This window comes from Coregonus lavaretus (genome assembly GCF_964263955.1).
Source record: "Coregonus lavaretus genome assembly, chromosome: 13".
NCBI classification, from domain to species: Eukaryota; Metazoa; Chordata; class Actinopteri; order Salmoniformes; family Salmonidae; genus Coregonus; species Coregonus lavaretus.
Genome location: NC_140000.1, coordinates 30,120,646 through 30,139,727, shown reverse-complemented (window position 1 = coordinate 30,139,727; position 19,082 = coordinate 30,120,646). Strand labels below are relative to the sequence as shown.

Genomic DNA, 19,082 nt, shown 5'->3' with positions numbered 1-19,082 from the left:
CAGCCATTACATTCAAACAACAAAATGCTTTCTCTTCAAAAAACATTCAACTTTAAAGAGAAAATTACACTGTGTACATTTTTTTTTTCTGGGCAATATCTAATAGAGCAATAGCTAATATGTTTTACCTATTCAAAACTACTCCATGGTAGGCTACCATGTAACATATACAGCAGTAACCACAGGCTTTAATGTGTAGAGTGAAGCTATTTTATAGACGTTCATTTCAATAGCTACTTATGAGAGCAGAAATACAGCATCAAGAAGGACCAACAATATGCACATGCACAAAATACATGCACATATAAGAAGGCAAATTACCAAACATTCACAGTTTTGATGCATTATAAGACGATCAGAAATATCAAAGTCCACATTCTTTCCTTTCCTTGAGAGTCAGATTCAGCAATCTTACTGTGATCATGACAGAGAGAAAGAGAGAGAGAAAACAAAATAGATGAGATAGGGAGCAAGAGAGAAAGACAAAGAAAGAGAGATGCTCACTATACATATGATAGGATGTCCAGTATGGCACATCGTCTGGCGTGGTGTTATTCTGTTGATGGAACAGCGCTGATGTGGAACTGTGTAGCTTGAACTAATATCCAGTTTTCTTCATATTGTCTGTCCATAGCCCATGCTATCCCATCCCCAACAATATCTGAACAGAAACATGGAACCTCATAGCATTATATGTCTCAGAAGGACCCTCGAAAACAACCAATCATCATGGCCGTAGTTGAGCTGGCTCTCAGTGACCTTCAATCAGACGTTGGTGCAGTTGGTGGAGGGCGGTGTGTTGTCCACCTTGCTGCGTAACTCCTTGAGTTCGTTGAGAGGGGAGTTGGTAATCTGACACCTGAACACCTGCTTGTAGGCCTTCCTGAAGTTCTCAGAGAGGAAGGCGTAGATGACAGGGTTGACGGAGGAATTGCTGTAGGCCAGGCAGTGGGCCGCCACCCGGAACAAGAAGGACCACTGGGTCAGAGGGAAGTTGCCGAACTCCACCCACAGGTGGACCACATGATGGGGGAGCCATGACAGGCAGAACACCACCACCACTACAAGAACCGTCTGGGCAGTCTATTGGGGGAAGAGAGAGAGGGGAGGGGGGGGGGGGGCACAGGGTAAGAGGTTTCCAAGTATGAAGGGTGGCATTTGTCCACTACAGTTTTCTTAGAAAAATGTAATTTGACTTCTGTACTTATCTGTCAATACATTGTCTATTTGTTATAACTGTGTGCATCCACTAAACATGTGACATGTCCCTTTATGAGATTGTCTTTCAGTAGAATCTGGGATGTTCTCATGTCTTTTGCCAAAACTAGCAGAGTTAAAGGTGGCACCTGTCAGCTGAAAGGCCAATTTCATGCTTGCTGGCCTGCACTGCCTTTCCCCTGCATTCCTGGCTTGCAGATTTGATTTACAGCTGTGTTAAATAATTAGCACGCAACATGGGAGATATATTAAAGAGCGGGAACATACTAAGAAGGCATTGGGGCTGGGCTGGAGATGTTTACAAATGTGTCTGCTTGCTTTCCGCTGCTATTTGGGTAAAAGGGAGGCTCGAGTGCCTGCCTGCCATAGCAGTCTCCGAGCACCACTAACAGGGTAGCATTTGGAGCTTTTCCAGGAAACTGGGAGACGATGCCATGAAAAAGGAGGGAGGGAAGGAGAGAGGGAGATGCAGGACACAGAGAGAGGAGTGAGGCAGGGAGAAAGATATATGGTTAAAGACCTATAGGGACGCAGACAGAATAAAAAACAGACCTGTAGTACAGAGACAGACGAGAGAGATCAGACATGCAGACAGAGAGGGAGAGGATTAGCTAAGTAATGAATGAAGTGAAGTTTTCAGTAAGCACGGTGGCATCATGAAAATGTACATAGGTCCAGCTCAAACACCTACAATTCAGCACTACAACCAGCCCAAAATCAACATCAACAACATTGTTACAAAAGGCACAGCCACATAAAAAACCTCCCGTTCGCCTGTTCCCAGGTCTCCTTTGAAGACTAGCAGAACTGACTGTACACTGAACTCCCAATCATACAAATCAAATCAAATCAAATTGTATTTGCCACATGGGCCGAATACAACAGGTGTAGACATTACAGTGAAATGCTTACTTACAAGCCCTTGACCAACAATGCAGTTTAAGAAAAAAATGAAAATAGCAAATAATTCAAGAGCAGCAGTAAAATATAATAACAGTAGGGAGGTTATATACTGGGGGTACCGGTACAGAGTCAATGTGCGGGGCCATCGGTTAGTCGAGGTAATTGAGGTAATATGTACATTTGGGTAGAGTTAAAGTGACTATGCATAAATAATAAACAGAGTAGCAGCAGCGTAAAGAGGGGGTTGGGGTGGGGTGGGGTGGGGGGGCAATGCAAATAGTCCGGGTAGCCATGATTAGCTGTTCAGGAGTCTTATGGCTTGGGGGTAGAAGCTGTTAAGAAGCCTTTTGGACCTAGACTTGGCGCTTCGGTACCACTTGCCGTGCGGTAGCAGAGAGAACAGTCTATGACTAGGGTGGCTGACTAGGGTGACACTGCCTGGTATACAGGTCCTGGAAGGCAGGAAGCTTGGCCCCAGTGATGTACTGGGCCGCACGCACTACCCTCTGTAGTGCCTTGCGGTCGGAGGCCGAGCAGTTACCATACCAAGCGGTGATGCAACCAGTCAGGATACTCTCGATGGTGCAGCTGTATAACTTTTTGAGGATCTGAGGACACATGCCAAATCTTTTTAGTCTCCTGAGGGGGAATAGGCTTTGTTGTGCCCTCTTCACGACTGTCTTGGTGTGTTTGGACCATGATAGTTTGTTGGTGATGTGGACACCAAGGAACTTGAAGCTCTCAACCTGTTCCACTACAGCCTCGTCGATGAGAATGGGGGCGTGCTCAGTCCTCTTTTTTTCCCCTGTAATCCACAATCATCTCCTTGTCTTGATCACGTTGAGGGAGAGGTTGTTATCCTGGCACCACACAGCCAGGTCTCTGACCTCCTCCCTATAGGCTGTCTCATAATTGTCGGTGATCAGGCCTACCACTGTTGTGTCATCGGCAAACTTAATGATGGTGTTGGAGTCGTGCCTGGCTATGCAGTCATGGGTGAACAGGGAGTACAGGAGGGGACTGAGCACGCACCCCTGAGGGGCCCCTGTGTTGAGGATCAGCGCGGCAGATGTGTTGTTACCTACCCTTACCACCTGGGGGCAGCCCGTCAGGAAGTCCAGGATCCAGTTGCAGAGGGAGGTGTTTAGTCCCAGGGTCCTTAGCTTAGTGATGAGCTTTGAGGGCACTATGGTGTTGAACGCTGACCTGTGGTCAATGAATAGCATTCTCACGTAGGTGTTCCTCTTGTCCAGGTGGGAAAGGGCAGTGTGGAGTGCAATAGAGATTGCATCATCTGTGGAACTGTTGGTGCGGTATGCAAATTGGAGTGGGTCTAGGGTTACTGGGATAATGGTGTTGATGTCAGCCATGACCAGCCTTTCAAAGCATTTCATGGCTACAGACGTGAGTGCTACAGGTCGGTAGTCGTTTAGGCAGGTTATCTTAGTGTTCTTGGGCACAGGGACAATGGTGGTCTGCTTGAAACATGTTGGTATTACAGACTCAGTCAGGGACATGTTGAAAATGTCAGTGAAGACACTTGCCAGTTGGTCAGCGCATGCTCAGAGAACACGTCCTGGTAATCCGTCTGGCCCTGCGGCCTTGTGAATGTTGACCTGCTTAAAAGTCTTACTCACATTGGCTACAGAGAGCTTGATCACATACTCATCCGGAACAGCTGATGCTCTCATGCATGCTTCAGTTTTGTTTGGCTCGAAGCAAGCTTAGAAGTGATTTAGCTCGTCTGGTAGGCTTGTGTCACTGGGCAGCTCGCGGCTGTGCTTCCCTTTGTAGTCTGTAATATTTTTCAAGCCCTGCCACATCCGACGAGCATCAGAGCCGGTGTAGTATGATTCAATCTTAGTCCTGCATTGGCTCTTTGCCTGTTTGATGGTTCATCGGAGGGCATAGCGGGATTTCTTATAAGCGTCCGGGTTAGAGTCCCGCTCCTTGAAAGCGGAAGCTCTACCCTTTAGCTCAGTGCGGATGTTGCCTGTAATCCATGGCTTCTGGTTGGGGTATGTACGTACGGTCACTGTGGGGACGACGTCATCGATGGCAGAAACATTATGTACAGAATAAATTACAAATAACGTGAAAAAACACGTATAATAGTACAATTGGTTAGAGGGCTGTAAAACGGCTGCCATCTTCTTCGGCGCCATTTCATAAGTGCTGTCAAATTGGTATGTTTAGTGTTAAATTATTCATTCAACTGTTAAATCCCAAATTAAAACGGAAATAACCTTGCACTGTTATTTATTTTATCATCATTAGTTAAGTCTAGGTGTTTGAGTCTGTGGTGTTTCTCTTAGAGACCGAGCACAGCTAATTTGACGGTGACAACTTGTGAATATGTAAATTATTCTGGGGCTCATATATGGAAATATAAATATATGAATCACTCTCATAAGCTACTTGATTTGGTATGGAAGAGGAAGCTGAATCTGTATGTATAGTACAGCATGTTTAGGTTGACCACAGGGTCATATCAATTGTAGTATAAATCTTTACCTGGCCTTTGACAGTCCCTTTAACACCTTATCTCACACACACACATACACATAGAGTGGGGAGAACAAGTATTTGATACACTGCCGATTTTGCAGGTTTTCATACTTACAAAGCATGTAGAGGTCTGTAATTTTTATCATAGGTACACTTCAACTGTGAGAGACGGAATCTAAAATAAAAATCCAGAAAATCACATTGTATGATTTTTAAGTAATTAATTTGCATTTTATTGCATGACATAAGTATTTGATACATCAGAAAAGCAGAATTTAATATTTGGTACAGAAACCTTTGTTTGCAATTACAGAGATCATACGTTTCCTGTAGGTCTTGACCAGGTTTGCACACACTGCAGCAGGGATTTTGACCCACTCCTCCATACAGACCTTCTCCAGATCCTTCAGGTTTCGGGGCTGTCGCTGGGCAATACAGACTTTCAGCTCCATCCAAAGATTTTCTATTGGGTTCAGGTCTGGAGACTGGCTAGGCCACTCCAGGACCTTGAGATGCTTCTTACGGAGCCACACCTTAGTTGCCCTGGCTGTGTGTTTCGGGTCGTTGTCATGCTGGAAGACCCAGCCACGTCCCATCTTCAATGCTCTTACTGAGGGAAGGAGGTTGTTGGCCAAGATCTCATGATACATGGCCCCATCCATCCTCCCCTCAATACGGTGCAGTCGTCCTGTCCCCTTTGCAGAAATGCATCCCCAAAGAATGATGTTTCCACCTCCATGCTTCACGGTTGGGATGGTGTTCTTGGGGTTGTACTCATCCTTCTTCTTCCTCCAAACACGGCGAGTGGAGTTTAGACCAAAAAGCTCTATTTTTCTCTCATCAGACCACATTACCTTCTCCCATTCCTCCTCTGGATCATCCAGATGGTCATTGGCAAACTTCAGACGGGCCTGGAAATGCGCTGGCTTGAGCAGGGGGACCTTGCGTGCGCTGCAGGATTTTAATCCATGACGGCGTAGTGTGTTACTAATGGTTTTCTTTGAAACTGTGGTCCCAGCACTCTTCAGGTCATTGACCAGGTCCTGCCGTGTAGTTCTGGGCTGATCCCTCACCTTCCTCATGATCATTGATGCCCCACGAGGTGAGATCTTGCATGGAGCCCCAGACCGAAGGTGATTAACCGTCATCTTGAACTTTTTCCATTTTCTAATAATTGCGCCAACAGTTGTTGCCTTCTCACCAAGCTGCTTGCCTATTGTCCTGTAGCCCATCCCAGCCTTGTGCATGTCTACAATTTTATCCCTGATGTCCTTACACAGCTCTCTGGTCTTGGCCATTGTGAAGAGGTTGGAGTCTGTTTGATTGAGTGTGTGGACAGGTGTCTTTTATACAGGTAACGAGTTCAAACAGGTGCAGTTAATACAGGTAATGAGTGGAGAACAGGAGGGCTTCTTAAAGAAAAACTAACAGGTCTGTGAGAGCCGGAATTCTTACTGGTTGATAGGTGATCATATACTTATGTCATGCAATAAAATGCAAATTCATTATTTAAAAATCATACAATGTGATTTTCTGGATTTGTTTTTAGATTCCGTCTCTCACAGTTGAAGTGTACCTATGATTATTACAGACCTCTACATGCTTTGTAAGTAGGAAAACCTGCAAAATCGGCAGTGTATCAAATACTTGTTCTCCCCACTGTATATTCCCCCCCCCACACACACACACACACATGCCCACACACACAAACACACAAACACACATACCCACACACATATACCCCAAAACTGTTAAATCAGCTAATTAACTGTGCCTCACACCTCCTACGCAGGGAATTCATTAAAACATAGTGGCATGCCAATCAAAAACAAACCCATTACCTACTCCAGTGTCACGAGCGCCAATGAAGTACGACCAAAGCGCAGCGTTGGGAGTGAACATGATGATTTTAATGTTGAAACACACGACAAAACACGATCCGTGACGTCCTCAGTTACACCGACTGAATAAAGAACATAGAACAAAAACCCACAACCACAAGGTGAACACAGACATTTAAATATGGCTCCCAATCAGAGATAACGAGCCGACAGCTGACACTCGTTACCTCCGATTGGGAGTCACTGACCAAACATAGAACGCGAACACCTAGACACTACCCACAGTACAAAACACACGGAAATCTACACACCCTGACTAAACATAAAAAGTCCCAGAGCCAGAGTGTGACAGTACCCCCCCCTAAAGGCGCGGACTGCGACCGCGCCTAAATACAAGCAACCAGGGGAGGGCTGGGTGGGCATTCCTCCTCGGCGGCGGCTCCGGCTCCGGGCCTCCTCCCCACTTCCTCTCCAACCCCCCAAAGTACCCCTGGTCCTGTCTAGCCCCGCTGGCCGGAACCGGACTGACGACACGCGCCCCTGGCTTGGCGCGTGGAACAGGAACGGACCGGACCGGGCTGACGATACACACCCCTGGCTTGGTGCGTGGAGCAGGACCGGACCGGAATGGGCTGGCAACGCGCACCACAGACTTGGTGCGGAGAGTAGGGACGAGCCGGACAGGGCTGACGAAACGCACCCTTGGCTTGGGGCGTGGAGCAGGACCAGGCCGGACAGGGCTGACAAGACGCACCACAGACTTGAGCCGGGGAGCAGGAACAGGCCGAACCGGGCTGGCGACACGTACCACAGCCTTGGTGCGGAGAGCAGGCACGGGCCGGACAGGGCTGACGAAACGCACCACAGACTTGGTGCGGGGAGCAGGAACAGGCCGGGCCGGGCTGGCGACGCGCATCATTGGCTTGGAGCGGGGAGCAGGCACGGGCCGGACAGGGCTGACGAAACGCACCACAGACTTGGTGCGGGGAGCAGGAACAGACAGGACCGCACTGGGGACACACACCCCTGGCCCTCCACGGGGATCAGGAACGGGCCGGACCAGACTGGTAACACACCCCAGTACCTTTCGCCCTGCCTCCACACCTTCCTTCCCCTTCGTGACCAGTGGCCCCCTTAACCTGGCGGCCTCCTCTGCCAACCTTCTGCACTCCTCAATCCCGTACTCCTGCTGCCCCGACGTCGTGAGCCCCCCCCTAAAAATGTTCTGGGGGTCTCTCCTCCCCGTGGACCAGGCCTCTAATGTCCTCTCCCAACCTTCGCTCTTCTGGCTCCACCACTCGTCATCCAACTGCTGCTTGGTCTCGTTGTGGTGGGTTTTTCTGTCACGAGCGCCAATGAAGTACGACCAAAGCGCAGCGTTGGGAGTGAACATGATGATTTTAATGTTGAAACACACGACAAAACACGATCCGTGACGTCCTCAGTTACACCGACTGAATAAAGAACATAGAACAAAAACCCACAACCACAAGGTGAACACAGACATTTAAATATGGCTCCCAATCAGAGATAACGAGCCGACAGCTGACACTCGTTACCTCCGATTGGGAGTCACTGACCAAACATAGAACGCGAACACCTAGACACTACCCACAGTACAAAACACACGGAAATCTACACACCCTGACTAAACATAAAAAGTCCCAGAGCCAGAGTGTGACATCCAGGGAACAACTTTTTTTGCAGAACAGCCTAAAGATGTTTTTTAAGACTGCAATCGCTAACAATCGTCTGTTGACATTTAATTTATTCAAGTATGTTTATTATGAAGTGTCAGGAAGTACTGGAATTTATATGACACATTACATTTATAACCAAGTGCATGATACAAAAATCCAGGTTTATCTGGCCTCCATTGCTCTCACGTCACGATTCCCTTTATAATAATCCAAACACATAGTCAAGGTTATTTTGAGGAGTGGATTGAAAGTACAACATTTGCTCAATACGCTTGTCAAAGTAAAGGACAAAGAGTCTATTAGGGAGGATTACAGGAGCTTTAGAGCTATCCCTATGAGCACAAGATGGTGAAAAGACGTTAAAAATAAGTATTTTTGTTGTGCTCACTGGGATGCCACACATGACAGTCTATAAACACCCTGTCCTCCTTCTGTGTGTACCTAGGGCTGATAAGTAGAGATGTTTTATAACAGTGGCAATAGTAGCATTGTTTTCCCAGCTGCTCCTGACACACCGTTTCACAGCATTGGAGGAGTTACTGAACTGATGGCTGGAGATCGAGGCCAGCCTCCTCCTACTCCTCACACATGCACACACATATGCGAGCACACACACACACATGCGTACATACATACACTGAGTGTACAAAACATTATGAACACCTGCTCTTTCCATGACATAGACTGACCAGGTGAATCCAGTTGAAAGCTATGATCCCTTATTGAAGTCACTTGTTAAATCCACTTCAATCAGTGTAGATGAAGGGGAGCAGACAGGTTAAAGAATGATTTTTAAGCCTTGAGACAATTGAGACATGGATTGTGTACGTGTGCCATTCAGAGGATGAATAGGCAAGACAAATGATTTAAGTGCCTTTGAACGAGGTATGGTAGTAGGTGCCAGGCGCACCGGTTTGTGTCAAGAACTGCAACGCTGTTTTTCACACTCAACAGTTTCCCGTGTGTATCAAGAGTGGTCCACCACCCAAAGGACATCCAGCCAACTTGACACAACTGTGGGAAGCACTGGAGTCAACATGGGCCAGCATCCCTGTGGAACGCTTTCGACACCTTCTAGAGTCCATGCCCCGATGAATTGAGGCTATTCTGAGGGCAAAAGGTGCAACTCAATATTAGGAAGGTGTTCTTAATGTTTTGTACCCTCAGTGTACATATACTGTATGTGCACACACACACACACACACACACACACACAGACAGACACACACATTTTATTATACCTTTAATTGAACACCTTGTCTCTTGATCTGCCTATGGACACAGCCTCAGTTTACTTTACTAATTTGACACATATAATTGTATCCACAAGCTTCAACTGTAAATACGTTAGGCTGGTTGGGTGAGATGGTTGAAGGCTCAGACATGCGCATCGATTTGAACCAGGCAGCTGTATCTCATCAGCTAGGTTTCCATCCAATTGCCGACATATTTTCATGAGAATATTCTAAAATCTGCATAAAAACAATATGCAAATTCTTCTACCAGAGGTGTTTACATCAAATTGACATATTGCGGCTGTGCGTGATGACGTAGTACACATACAAATAATTTTTGCAGTTAAATTCCAATATAAGTTAAATGGGTTTCCATCACATATTCTCATTTACTGATGGTTTTGTTACAATTTTGGGGGAGTTATATAGTGAAAGTGCCGACTCTGGTATTGGCACGTGTGCCTTAGCCAACAGTTTGCAGATACGTGGTCCTCTGTAGCTCAATTGGTAGCTTGTAACGCCAGGGTAGTGGGTTCGATCCCCAGGACCACCCATACGTAAAAATGTATGCGCACATTACTGTATGTCGCTTTGGATAAAAGCGTCTGCTAAATGGCATATTATTATTTATTATTATTATACAGTGCGGGTATAGCCTACATGATGAAATTATTATTATTATTATTTGTCAAATGGCAGCCAAGCATCGATCATCGTGTCACCAGAATAAGACCTTGGTATTTATTGGAAAGGATCATCAAGCTCATCATCTTGCACTTTCACCACCCTGTGAAGTTCATCATAACTGATTTCATCTGTAGCCTAATAAATTGCATGCTTTCCCAAGTCGTAGTGGGAGGACCACACAACATGTAATCACGTGACTCCAAGTTTACGTGATATGATGGTTATTATTAAAAGCGTTTCCACCGCCATTTCTCACATAATTAATTTTACAGACACAAAAAGATCCCACCTTGTCTAGCATATTTAGTTTTGTGGACATTTGGAAAGTTTACCAACAAATTAGTTGTTTCCATCAGGCCTGTTGTGTCATTTTTTATCCGATATGTACTTTACTCGTATTAAAAGGTTGGATGGAAACTTGATTATAGTCAAGATATTCCTATAGACAAATATTTCAGTAATCAGAGTTTTTATACTCATTGAATGACATTTACACTGTCTAGATGTGACAAAATGAGAATACATTTTTGTAAACACTTAGTTCAGACCATCATTACTATTTTATTGTTTAGTTGTGTGCAAGGCGTATGGACCTGTGTGTTGGCATATTGTAAAAGGCCAACACTAAAGAGCCAATGTATAAAAAAATCAGAGGACACTACTGAACCGTTTATTTGGAGCATATTGGATTGAACAAATATAGATCTCTGAGGCCCATGTGTTGGTGTGTGATACAGTCCTGACAGACGGTCAGCGCAGCGCCAGGCGAGCAGCAGCAGCGGGTTGGCTCAGACAGGCAAATGGCCATCAGGAAGAGTAATGGCTGAAACTCCAGTTTGATTGCACTTTCCCACTCTGCTGCTTTACTCAAGTGTGGTAATTGACAGGCGCTTCAGGGACATTGTAGATGGAATGTACTGCCGATACCAAGTGCCTTATATTCAACTTACAATACTGACTAAGTTTATCAGTTATTTTTCTTCGCTAGACTATTATTTTTGCCTAGAAAATTGGCAAAGGGATGTTGGTTCTTCCATGGTATATGTTGCAGCTCTATGCAGGTGCGTCATGCACCCCAAAAAATCTGAGCTGGCACAGAGTACGTGAGGATGGCTAGGGGGTTGTCTGGAGGGGGGCTAGGCCGCAAGTCCGGAAGTTGGAGATTTTTACATTTTTCAAACACCTGAAACAGCTTTTTCCTACAATCTAGAGCCATAATCATTATGATGAATTCTTTGTCAAAAATATGTCTATTTGTCTGCATATCTAAGCATACCTCTTGAGCTGTATGTGGTTCTTCTTTTAAAGAAACTAAATATGCTTCTCTGCATCTCTGCTAAAATCTGTGTAAAAGATTGAAAGGAATGTGAGTTTTATTCAGTACATGTAGTTATTGCTTGCTTTTCTAAAGTCTACCAACCTTGCCAGAAGACATGCCAGCTAAGATAGTTAGACAAGCTAGCTACTCTAACTTGATTGACATCCTGAAATGGCTTCTTGGTAGCTAGTTATGAGGTTGAGAGATTGGGAACCTAGCTATCTGTGCCAGCTAAAGCCAACTTCATAAAATTGCTAGGTGGCTAGCAGTATTACAGAGAAACATCAACCAAAAATATATTATTATTATTTGTATTTAATTTTTTTAAACAGAACAAATCTGATATTGGCCATGACGCTTCTGGCTCTATGCTTCTATACACAATGTCCCTGAAAATGGCACATTACTAAACATGGGATTTCTCAAATCACATTAAGATTGTGCAACGACTTGAACCAAATTGATCATCAACATCATCATAAACACCATCATAAAGTGCATTGAAAAGTAAGAGGGGTTGGACATTGCACATTGAACATTGCATGATATGTTTGACATGATTATATCTTTGAAAACATCTTATCCAAACTGTATTTTTAGGCTACAGGGGTAGAAGCCTTATATAGCTTCAAAGATATTGTATGTTTTAACACTTCCCTGGCGCTCTAGACAAGATGTCTAGCAAAACTATTAAAGTAAAAATTTAAAAAACAACAAAACAGGGTCCCCGCCACTTATTTGGCATACAGCTGAGCTGAGATATGAGGCTTCAGAAAGGTAACCCCTCCCAAAATCATAGACAGCTCTCTAAATGCACGGACTGACAGTCCAAGATGATAAAACGTATTTTTAACTATATTTTGAAGCTATATGGTGTATCTTTACATTCTTGGTGTTTGTACACAAGTACTAAAACCTTATATTTTGGGTTATGATAAAGATATAGTGGGTCATAGTGGTAAGCTCATGAGACATGTATAAGTTATAATCTTCAAGAATCATTGGGTAAATATCAAGAATTGAAATAACCATTGCACAGCTTTCTAAATCCCAGACTGTAGCTTTAAACTACTGTCGGTGTTGTTCCCATACTATTGCTGCTGGACAACTGGTGTGGGAGACTGTAATACTCCAACATACTGCATTTGTGGGGTTGTCCGCCATACACTAATGATCACCATCAACAGTCAATATGCAAATGTAATTAATGGTTTTACATACCTTCTTTTTCGATGCCTCTGACTTTTTGGACATGTTTCTGAGTTTTTTGTGCAGGTGATTTAAAACCTGAAAATGCATAAACAATTGTGTGATGACATACCAAACAATTAATTAAAGCCTATGTTATAACAAATATGTAATAACATTATATTGAAATAATGTAATTTCAAAGGCTATCTAATTTATGTCTTAGTTGTCCCCATTTTAGAGTACCCAAACTCAGAAATTGACATAACTAATTGTGAATACAATTATCTATCAATGCAATAATAAATAAATCATGATTGCTTGCTTACCTTTGCGTAACAGAACGAAATCAGCAGCAGGGGCAATACATAACCAAAAACAAACGTGCACACAACATAGACTTTCTTTTGGTTTTGATCCGGCCACACTTCCCAGCAATATGTGTGATTCTCATCTCTCTGGTATATGTTGTGTATGACCGCGACTGGCGCTGCCATGGCCAAAGAGAGTGTCCAAATGACCACCACTCCGATCAAAGCGTGTTTTGACACGCGGATGGAGGACGACTTTCTGGAGTGAACAATCGCAATGTAGCGGTCCACCGACATTGCGGACAAGGTGAAAATACTGACCAGCATGGAAACGGTGAAGAAATAATGAATGAACTTGCAGATAAAGGCACCCAGAACCCATGTCGGCATCATGTAAATGGTTGACTGAAAAGGGATGCAGAAAAGCAGGTAGGACAGGTCGGCGATGCTAAGGTTGAGGATGAATATGTTGGTGGTGCTCCGTGGTTTTCCGGGTTTACTACGGGCCAGCACAGTGATGACCATGGAGTTTCCCAACACTCCAAGCGTAAAGATGAGTCCGAAAACCAAAAGCGTAATGAAATTGTCCATGCCAATCCCGAACAAAAGTTTCAGATTTTCCTCCTCGAAATCCGTTCTGTTGAGATACCATGTTTCAAATTCGGTTAGGTTGTCCAAACCTGACGAGTTCATCACTTTTTCTAGTGCTGAACTATTTTCAAATGTAAGTGTAGGGCGCACAAATGCCTTAATATGTCTTCCTAGGTCGTTTGACAGTAGCTGACAGATGTTTTTGCCTATTCAGATAATAAAAGCATAATTTGTTTCAAAGTCTCTTGAGTCTCTTGAATACAGCCATCACACAATATTATATCTCAATTCGTTGCAATGTTCCTCATTCTTTTTCGATACAATGTAAGTGAAGATACTTTTTATGAAACATTTTGTCAATATGTCTGAAGTTAGCTGTCCAGAGTGTACTCTTCTACATATTCTTGGTGCGTAATGCAGTTGCTGTCTCCACCTGATGCGTCCTCAGTCGCTGGATGGCTCCGCGCAAATCCCTCCTCGCCCTATTTCCCCCTACAAATTATAGAAGGGGCTGGGCTGCGCGTCTCACGTCAGCTTTCAGTACCACCGCCCAATATGTACGAAAAAGCACTCCAAAATTAAACTTGGTCTGTCCAGGCTCTCGTGGTCATAATTATGCACAATGCGATTTATAAGACATCGAATGACACCATTCTCTTGTAGGCTCAAATTTGGGGTGATTTGCAATTGCTAACAACAGTTGATTAATTGTTCAGCATTATCTCTTCATAATGTAGTGTACACTCAATGTAGTTGGCATTCATCAATCTGTGAAATGGGCTGTTGGTTTATGAAACAAGGTGATGGATATGTGGTTTGCCAATGAAGGATAGTGGGCCAGGCTTGACAAACATTATCTCATCCCAAATTATTATAAAAATGTTTTACAAGCATTAGCTACTCTCTGATAATGGTAAATTATTGTGTCTGGCACTTGTACTGGCAGTAGGCCTACAGCATGTATTTAGGGACAGGCTACTTTATGAGATGGAAGCATTTACAGTAAAATATACACAATATACCATTAGTATATCCCCCAATGTTCTCCCCAGTGGATGGCCAAATGTTGGTGCCATTCCGCCTCTGCTGAACAACATCAGGACAAAGAAAATACTAAGTGTGCTCTCTAGAACAAATCATTTCAGTTATCTCTGATATCCTTCAATTTGCTTCCCCTCACCCATATCATTTACTAACTGACAGTTGGGCACTTCCTCCATTATCACATACAGTTGAAGTCGGAAGTTTACATACACCATAGCCAAATACATTTAAACTCAGTTTTTCACAATTCCTGACATTTAATCCTAGTAAAAATTCACTGTCTTAGGTCAGTTAGCATCACCACTTTATTTTAAGAATGTGAAATGTCAGAATAATTGCAGAGAGAATGATTTATTTCAGCTTTTATTTCTTTCATCACATTCCCAGTGGGTCAAAAGTTTACATACACTCAATTAGTATTTGGTAGCATTGCCTTTAAATTGTTTAACTTGGGTCAAACGTTTCGGGTAACCTTCCACAAGCTTCCCACAATAAGTTGAGTGAATTTTGGCCCATTCCCCCTGACAGAGCTGGTGTAACTGAGTCAGGTTTGTAGGTCTCCTTGCTTGCACACACCTTTTCAGATCTGCCCACAAATGTTCTATAGGATTGAGGTCATGGCTTTGTGATGGCCACTCCAATACCTTGACTTTGTTGTCCTTAAGCCATTTTGCCATAACTTTGGAAGTATGCTTGGGGTCATTGTCCATTTGGAAGACCCATTTGCGACCAAGTTTTAACTTCCTGACTGATGTCTTGAGATGTTGCTTCAATATATCCACTTAATTTTCCTTCCTCATGATGCCATCTATTTTGTGAAGTGCACTTGTCCCTCCTGCAGCAAAGCACCCTCACTGCATGATGCTGCCACCCCCGTGCTTCACGGTTGGGATGGTGTTCTTCAGCTTGCAAGCAACCCCCTTTTTCCTCCAAACATAATGATGGTCATTATGGCCAAACAGTTCTATTTTTGTTTCATCAGACCAGAGGACATTTCTCCAAAAAGTACAATCTTTGTCCCCATGTGCAGTTGCAAACCATAGTCTGGATTTTTTATGGCTGTTTTGGAGCAGTGGCTTCTTCCTTGCTGAGCAGCCTTTCAGGTTATGTCGATATAGGACTCATTTTACTGTGGATATAGATACTTTTGTACCTGTTTCCTCTAGCATCTTCACAAGGTCCTTTGCTGTTGTTCTGGGATTGATTTGCACTTTTCGCACCAGAGTACTTTCATCTCTAGGAGACAGAACGCATCTCCTTCCTGAGCGGTATGACGGCTGCGTGGTGCCATGGTGTTTATACTTGCGTACTATTGTTTGTACAGATGAACGTGGTACCTTCAGGTGTTTGGAAATTGCTCCCAAGGATGAACCAGACTTGTGGAGGTCTACAAAAAAAATGTCTGAGGTCTTGGTTGATTTCTTTTGATTTTCCCATGATGTCAAGCAAAGAGGCCCTGAGTTTGAAGGTAGGCCTTGAAATACATCCACAGGTACACCTCCATTTTACTCAAATTATGTCAATTAGCCTCTCATAAGCTTCTAGAGCCATGACATAATTTTCTGGAATTTTCCAAGCTATTTAAAGGCACAGTCAACTTAGTGTATGTAAACTTCTGACCCACTGGAATTGTGATACAGTGAATTATAAGTGAAATAATCTGTCTGTAAACAATTGTTGGAAAAATGACTTGTGTCATGCACAAAGTGGCCAAAACTATAGTTTGTTAACAATAAATTTGTGGTGGTTGAAAAACGAGTTTTAATGACTCCAACCTAAGTGTATGTAAACTTCCGACCTCAACTGTATGTGCAGGACTAAACAGCACAGATGAGATTTATGACTGGTGGATCATGCTTAAACACAAACACACACACACACACATACGGGGACACACACATGCACACACACGCACATAAACACACACACATGCACGCACACACAAACGCACACGCACAAACAAACACACTATATGTGGGACTTGTACAGTTCCTTGATAGCGTATGGGACTCTATAGTACACTGTGAGTTATGACCTATTGTCCAAGATTTTGGCTGTTGATTAAGATTAGACAGTGTGACACAAAAACCCTGCTGTAGCCTATTGTTGGGGTGTCATAGAGCTCTGGGGTATGATTTACCAATATACTATAAAAACAATAACATTGCTATAACTGGAATTGAAATGGAACTGACCACCATCTCTTCTGAGGACATCCAGGCATTCTGAAGGTTATTTTTCTATGCCTGTGTTAATGCTACGGCGCTGGCCTCAGCTGGGAGATGAAATGGAATGGACCCAGAAGTTCAGCGAGCGCTGCCCTAGGAGCTATGGCAACAGAGCCACGATGCAAGGTAGAGTGTATTTCCCTCATTGTCCTGGGTCAGGGTCGAGTGGCTTTTCTCAGCCCAGCTAGCACCGGGCTATCAGTGCATACCCAAACACACATTTTCACACAGCACCCATATCACCCCAATCATGGCAGCTGTGTTTACCCACATCAGCAGAGAGTCAACACCACAGGCAGAAATAAGTAATGCTGCCATTTGAGTCGGAACCATTCCATTGGCTTCAAGACCTTTTGCTTCACAGACAACAAAGGCATTGTGCCTGACATGGTTACACAAACACAGGCACCTAGATCACTGTATTGCTTTGTCCGATACTTCTGGACAAGGGAGAGTAGACTTATAAGCTATATCTTACTCTTCATTTGGCTGAATGTCATTGTTTACTGCACTCTTTCATTCAATGAACACAAGGAAAATGTATTTTAGACAGCCCTAGTATTTTCATGAGAAATTATCAATAGCATCCAGGTTTTATTCACAGGGCTTAATGTGATTGAGATAAGTATGGAATGATGTAAACAGATTGACGCCAAACAAATGACGGCAATCATAAAGATTATTTCACAAGTAAATTTATTATTTCAAAATGAAAGTAAACAGTGAGGTTTATATAGTTATTAGATTTTATATCTGGTTTATGTGGCCTTATGACTCCAGATGATGATCATTGTTAAGAAAGAAAGAGCAGCATTGAGACAGGATGATGTACAGCATTAATAACATACACACCAAAATGCCAATAAACACAATCAATGTCAGAATATTCTTAAATATACTTAAAACAGATTGATGAATACAACAACATCCATTTACACTATCAAATTATTGGCATCAACCTTTTCAGAATTGTTCATATTGCAAAACAAATAACTGAGAATATAGGTTATAGAAAAATAGACTACATTGTTAATATTGAATTTTACTTCCACTAGATGGAGCTCTTCGATATTGAAGAGATGGGGTTGTGTAATGCAGCTGTGACAGTCATTTATTAGCTGATTAACTGAACTACTTAATTGAACGCTTAATACAGGCAGCCTAAATAGGTGTGGAAGAAATTAAGATGTGAGCTTTTTCTGTACTTACAGGAGCAAACATGCAATGAGAATGAAAAACAAACCTTTACAATCAAATAAGTACGTAGAATGTATATGCAAATATTTGGTTTGGACAACCAACAAATACTGTTTCCTAGACTGTGAGCACTAAAAGCTGTATTGTGAACACCCCATGTTCCTGGCAACGCACCACAAATAAGACTCTGTTCCCTCTGTGATTGGTCTGTCAATTTGTCAGATATCAGAGCTTTGTGTTGTGCCTCTATTTTATGCTATTTCATCCTTGGCTCACCTAGCTACGGATATAATGCCCATTACAGGCTTTCTGAGCACTAGGGGAAAAACCCCAGAATGACCTGTCAATTTTCTTCCGGTGTTGTTGCAGTGAACATTGCCTGAGTGTTCTGAAGGAGACTCACTATTTCCAGAGCACCTTAATCACTGCTTCTGTTGCAAAGGTGCCTCCGACTCCAGTGATATGGCAATTACCTGCTTGTTGTTGTCCAGGAAAGGAAGCTAGCTGGGCTATCAGCATGCAGTAAACGTTTTGGGCATTATAGGCTACCAGAATACAGTTCTGGGATCAGTTCAGACTCCTAAGTGGCAGATATAGAGAAAACAGAACAGCAGCTTACTTGTAAAGTCCACGTATTGAGGCTTTAGCCATATGCAAATGTACAATAGTGAGGACAATGACAATAGCCAACTGAACAAATATCCATCTCAATCAGATGGTCAAAATAATGGTGTTAAGTTATAGCATCAATAACACAATGACCATTCACAAATCAAGGTGAAGCCCTGGATGTCACACCCTAATCTGTTTCACCTGTCTTGTGCTTGTCTCCACCCCCACCAGGTGTCTCCCATTTTTCCCCATTATCCCCTGTGTATTTATACCTGTGTTTTCTGTTTGTCTGTTGCCAGTTTGTCTTGTTTTGTCAGGTCGTCCCAGCGTGTTTCCTGTTTTCCCTGCTCTCTAGTTTTTTGTTTCTAGCCTTTCCGGTTCTGACCTTTCTGCCTGCCCTGACCCTGAGCCTGCCTGCCGTTCTGTACCTGCCTGATTCTGACCTGGTTTATGAACTTCTGCCTGCCCTGGCCCTGAGCCTGTCTATCGTCCTGTACCTGT

General features: G+C 43.4%; 1 protein-coding gene across 1 annotated transcript; it reads right to left on the bottom strand.

Moving 5' to 3' along the window:
- Window positions 1-765: 765 nt before the first annotated feature.
- Window positions 766-13,653, bottom strand: LOC311139659 (galanin receptor type 1-like; the record flags this gene model as incomplete). Its single annotated transcript, XM_084174575.1, has 3 exons — window positions 12,928-13,653; window positions 12,632-12,697; window positions 766-1,083 (listed from the first exon to the last, which is right to left on the bottom strand). The coding sequence occupies exons 1-3, from the start codon at window positions 13,600-13,602 to the stop codon at window positions 766-768; spliced, it is 1,059 nt and encodes a 352-aa protein (XP_084030701.1). The 5' UTR covers window positions 13,603-13,653.
- Between the last annotated feature and the right edge of the window lie 5,429 nt (window positions 13,654-19,082).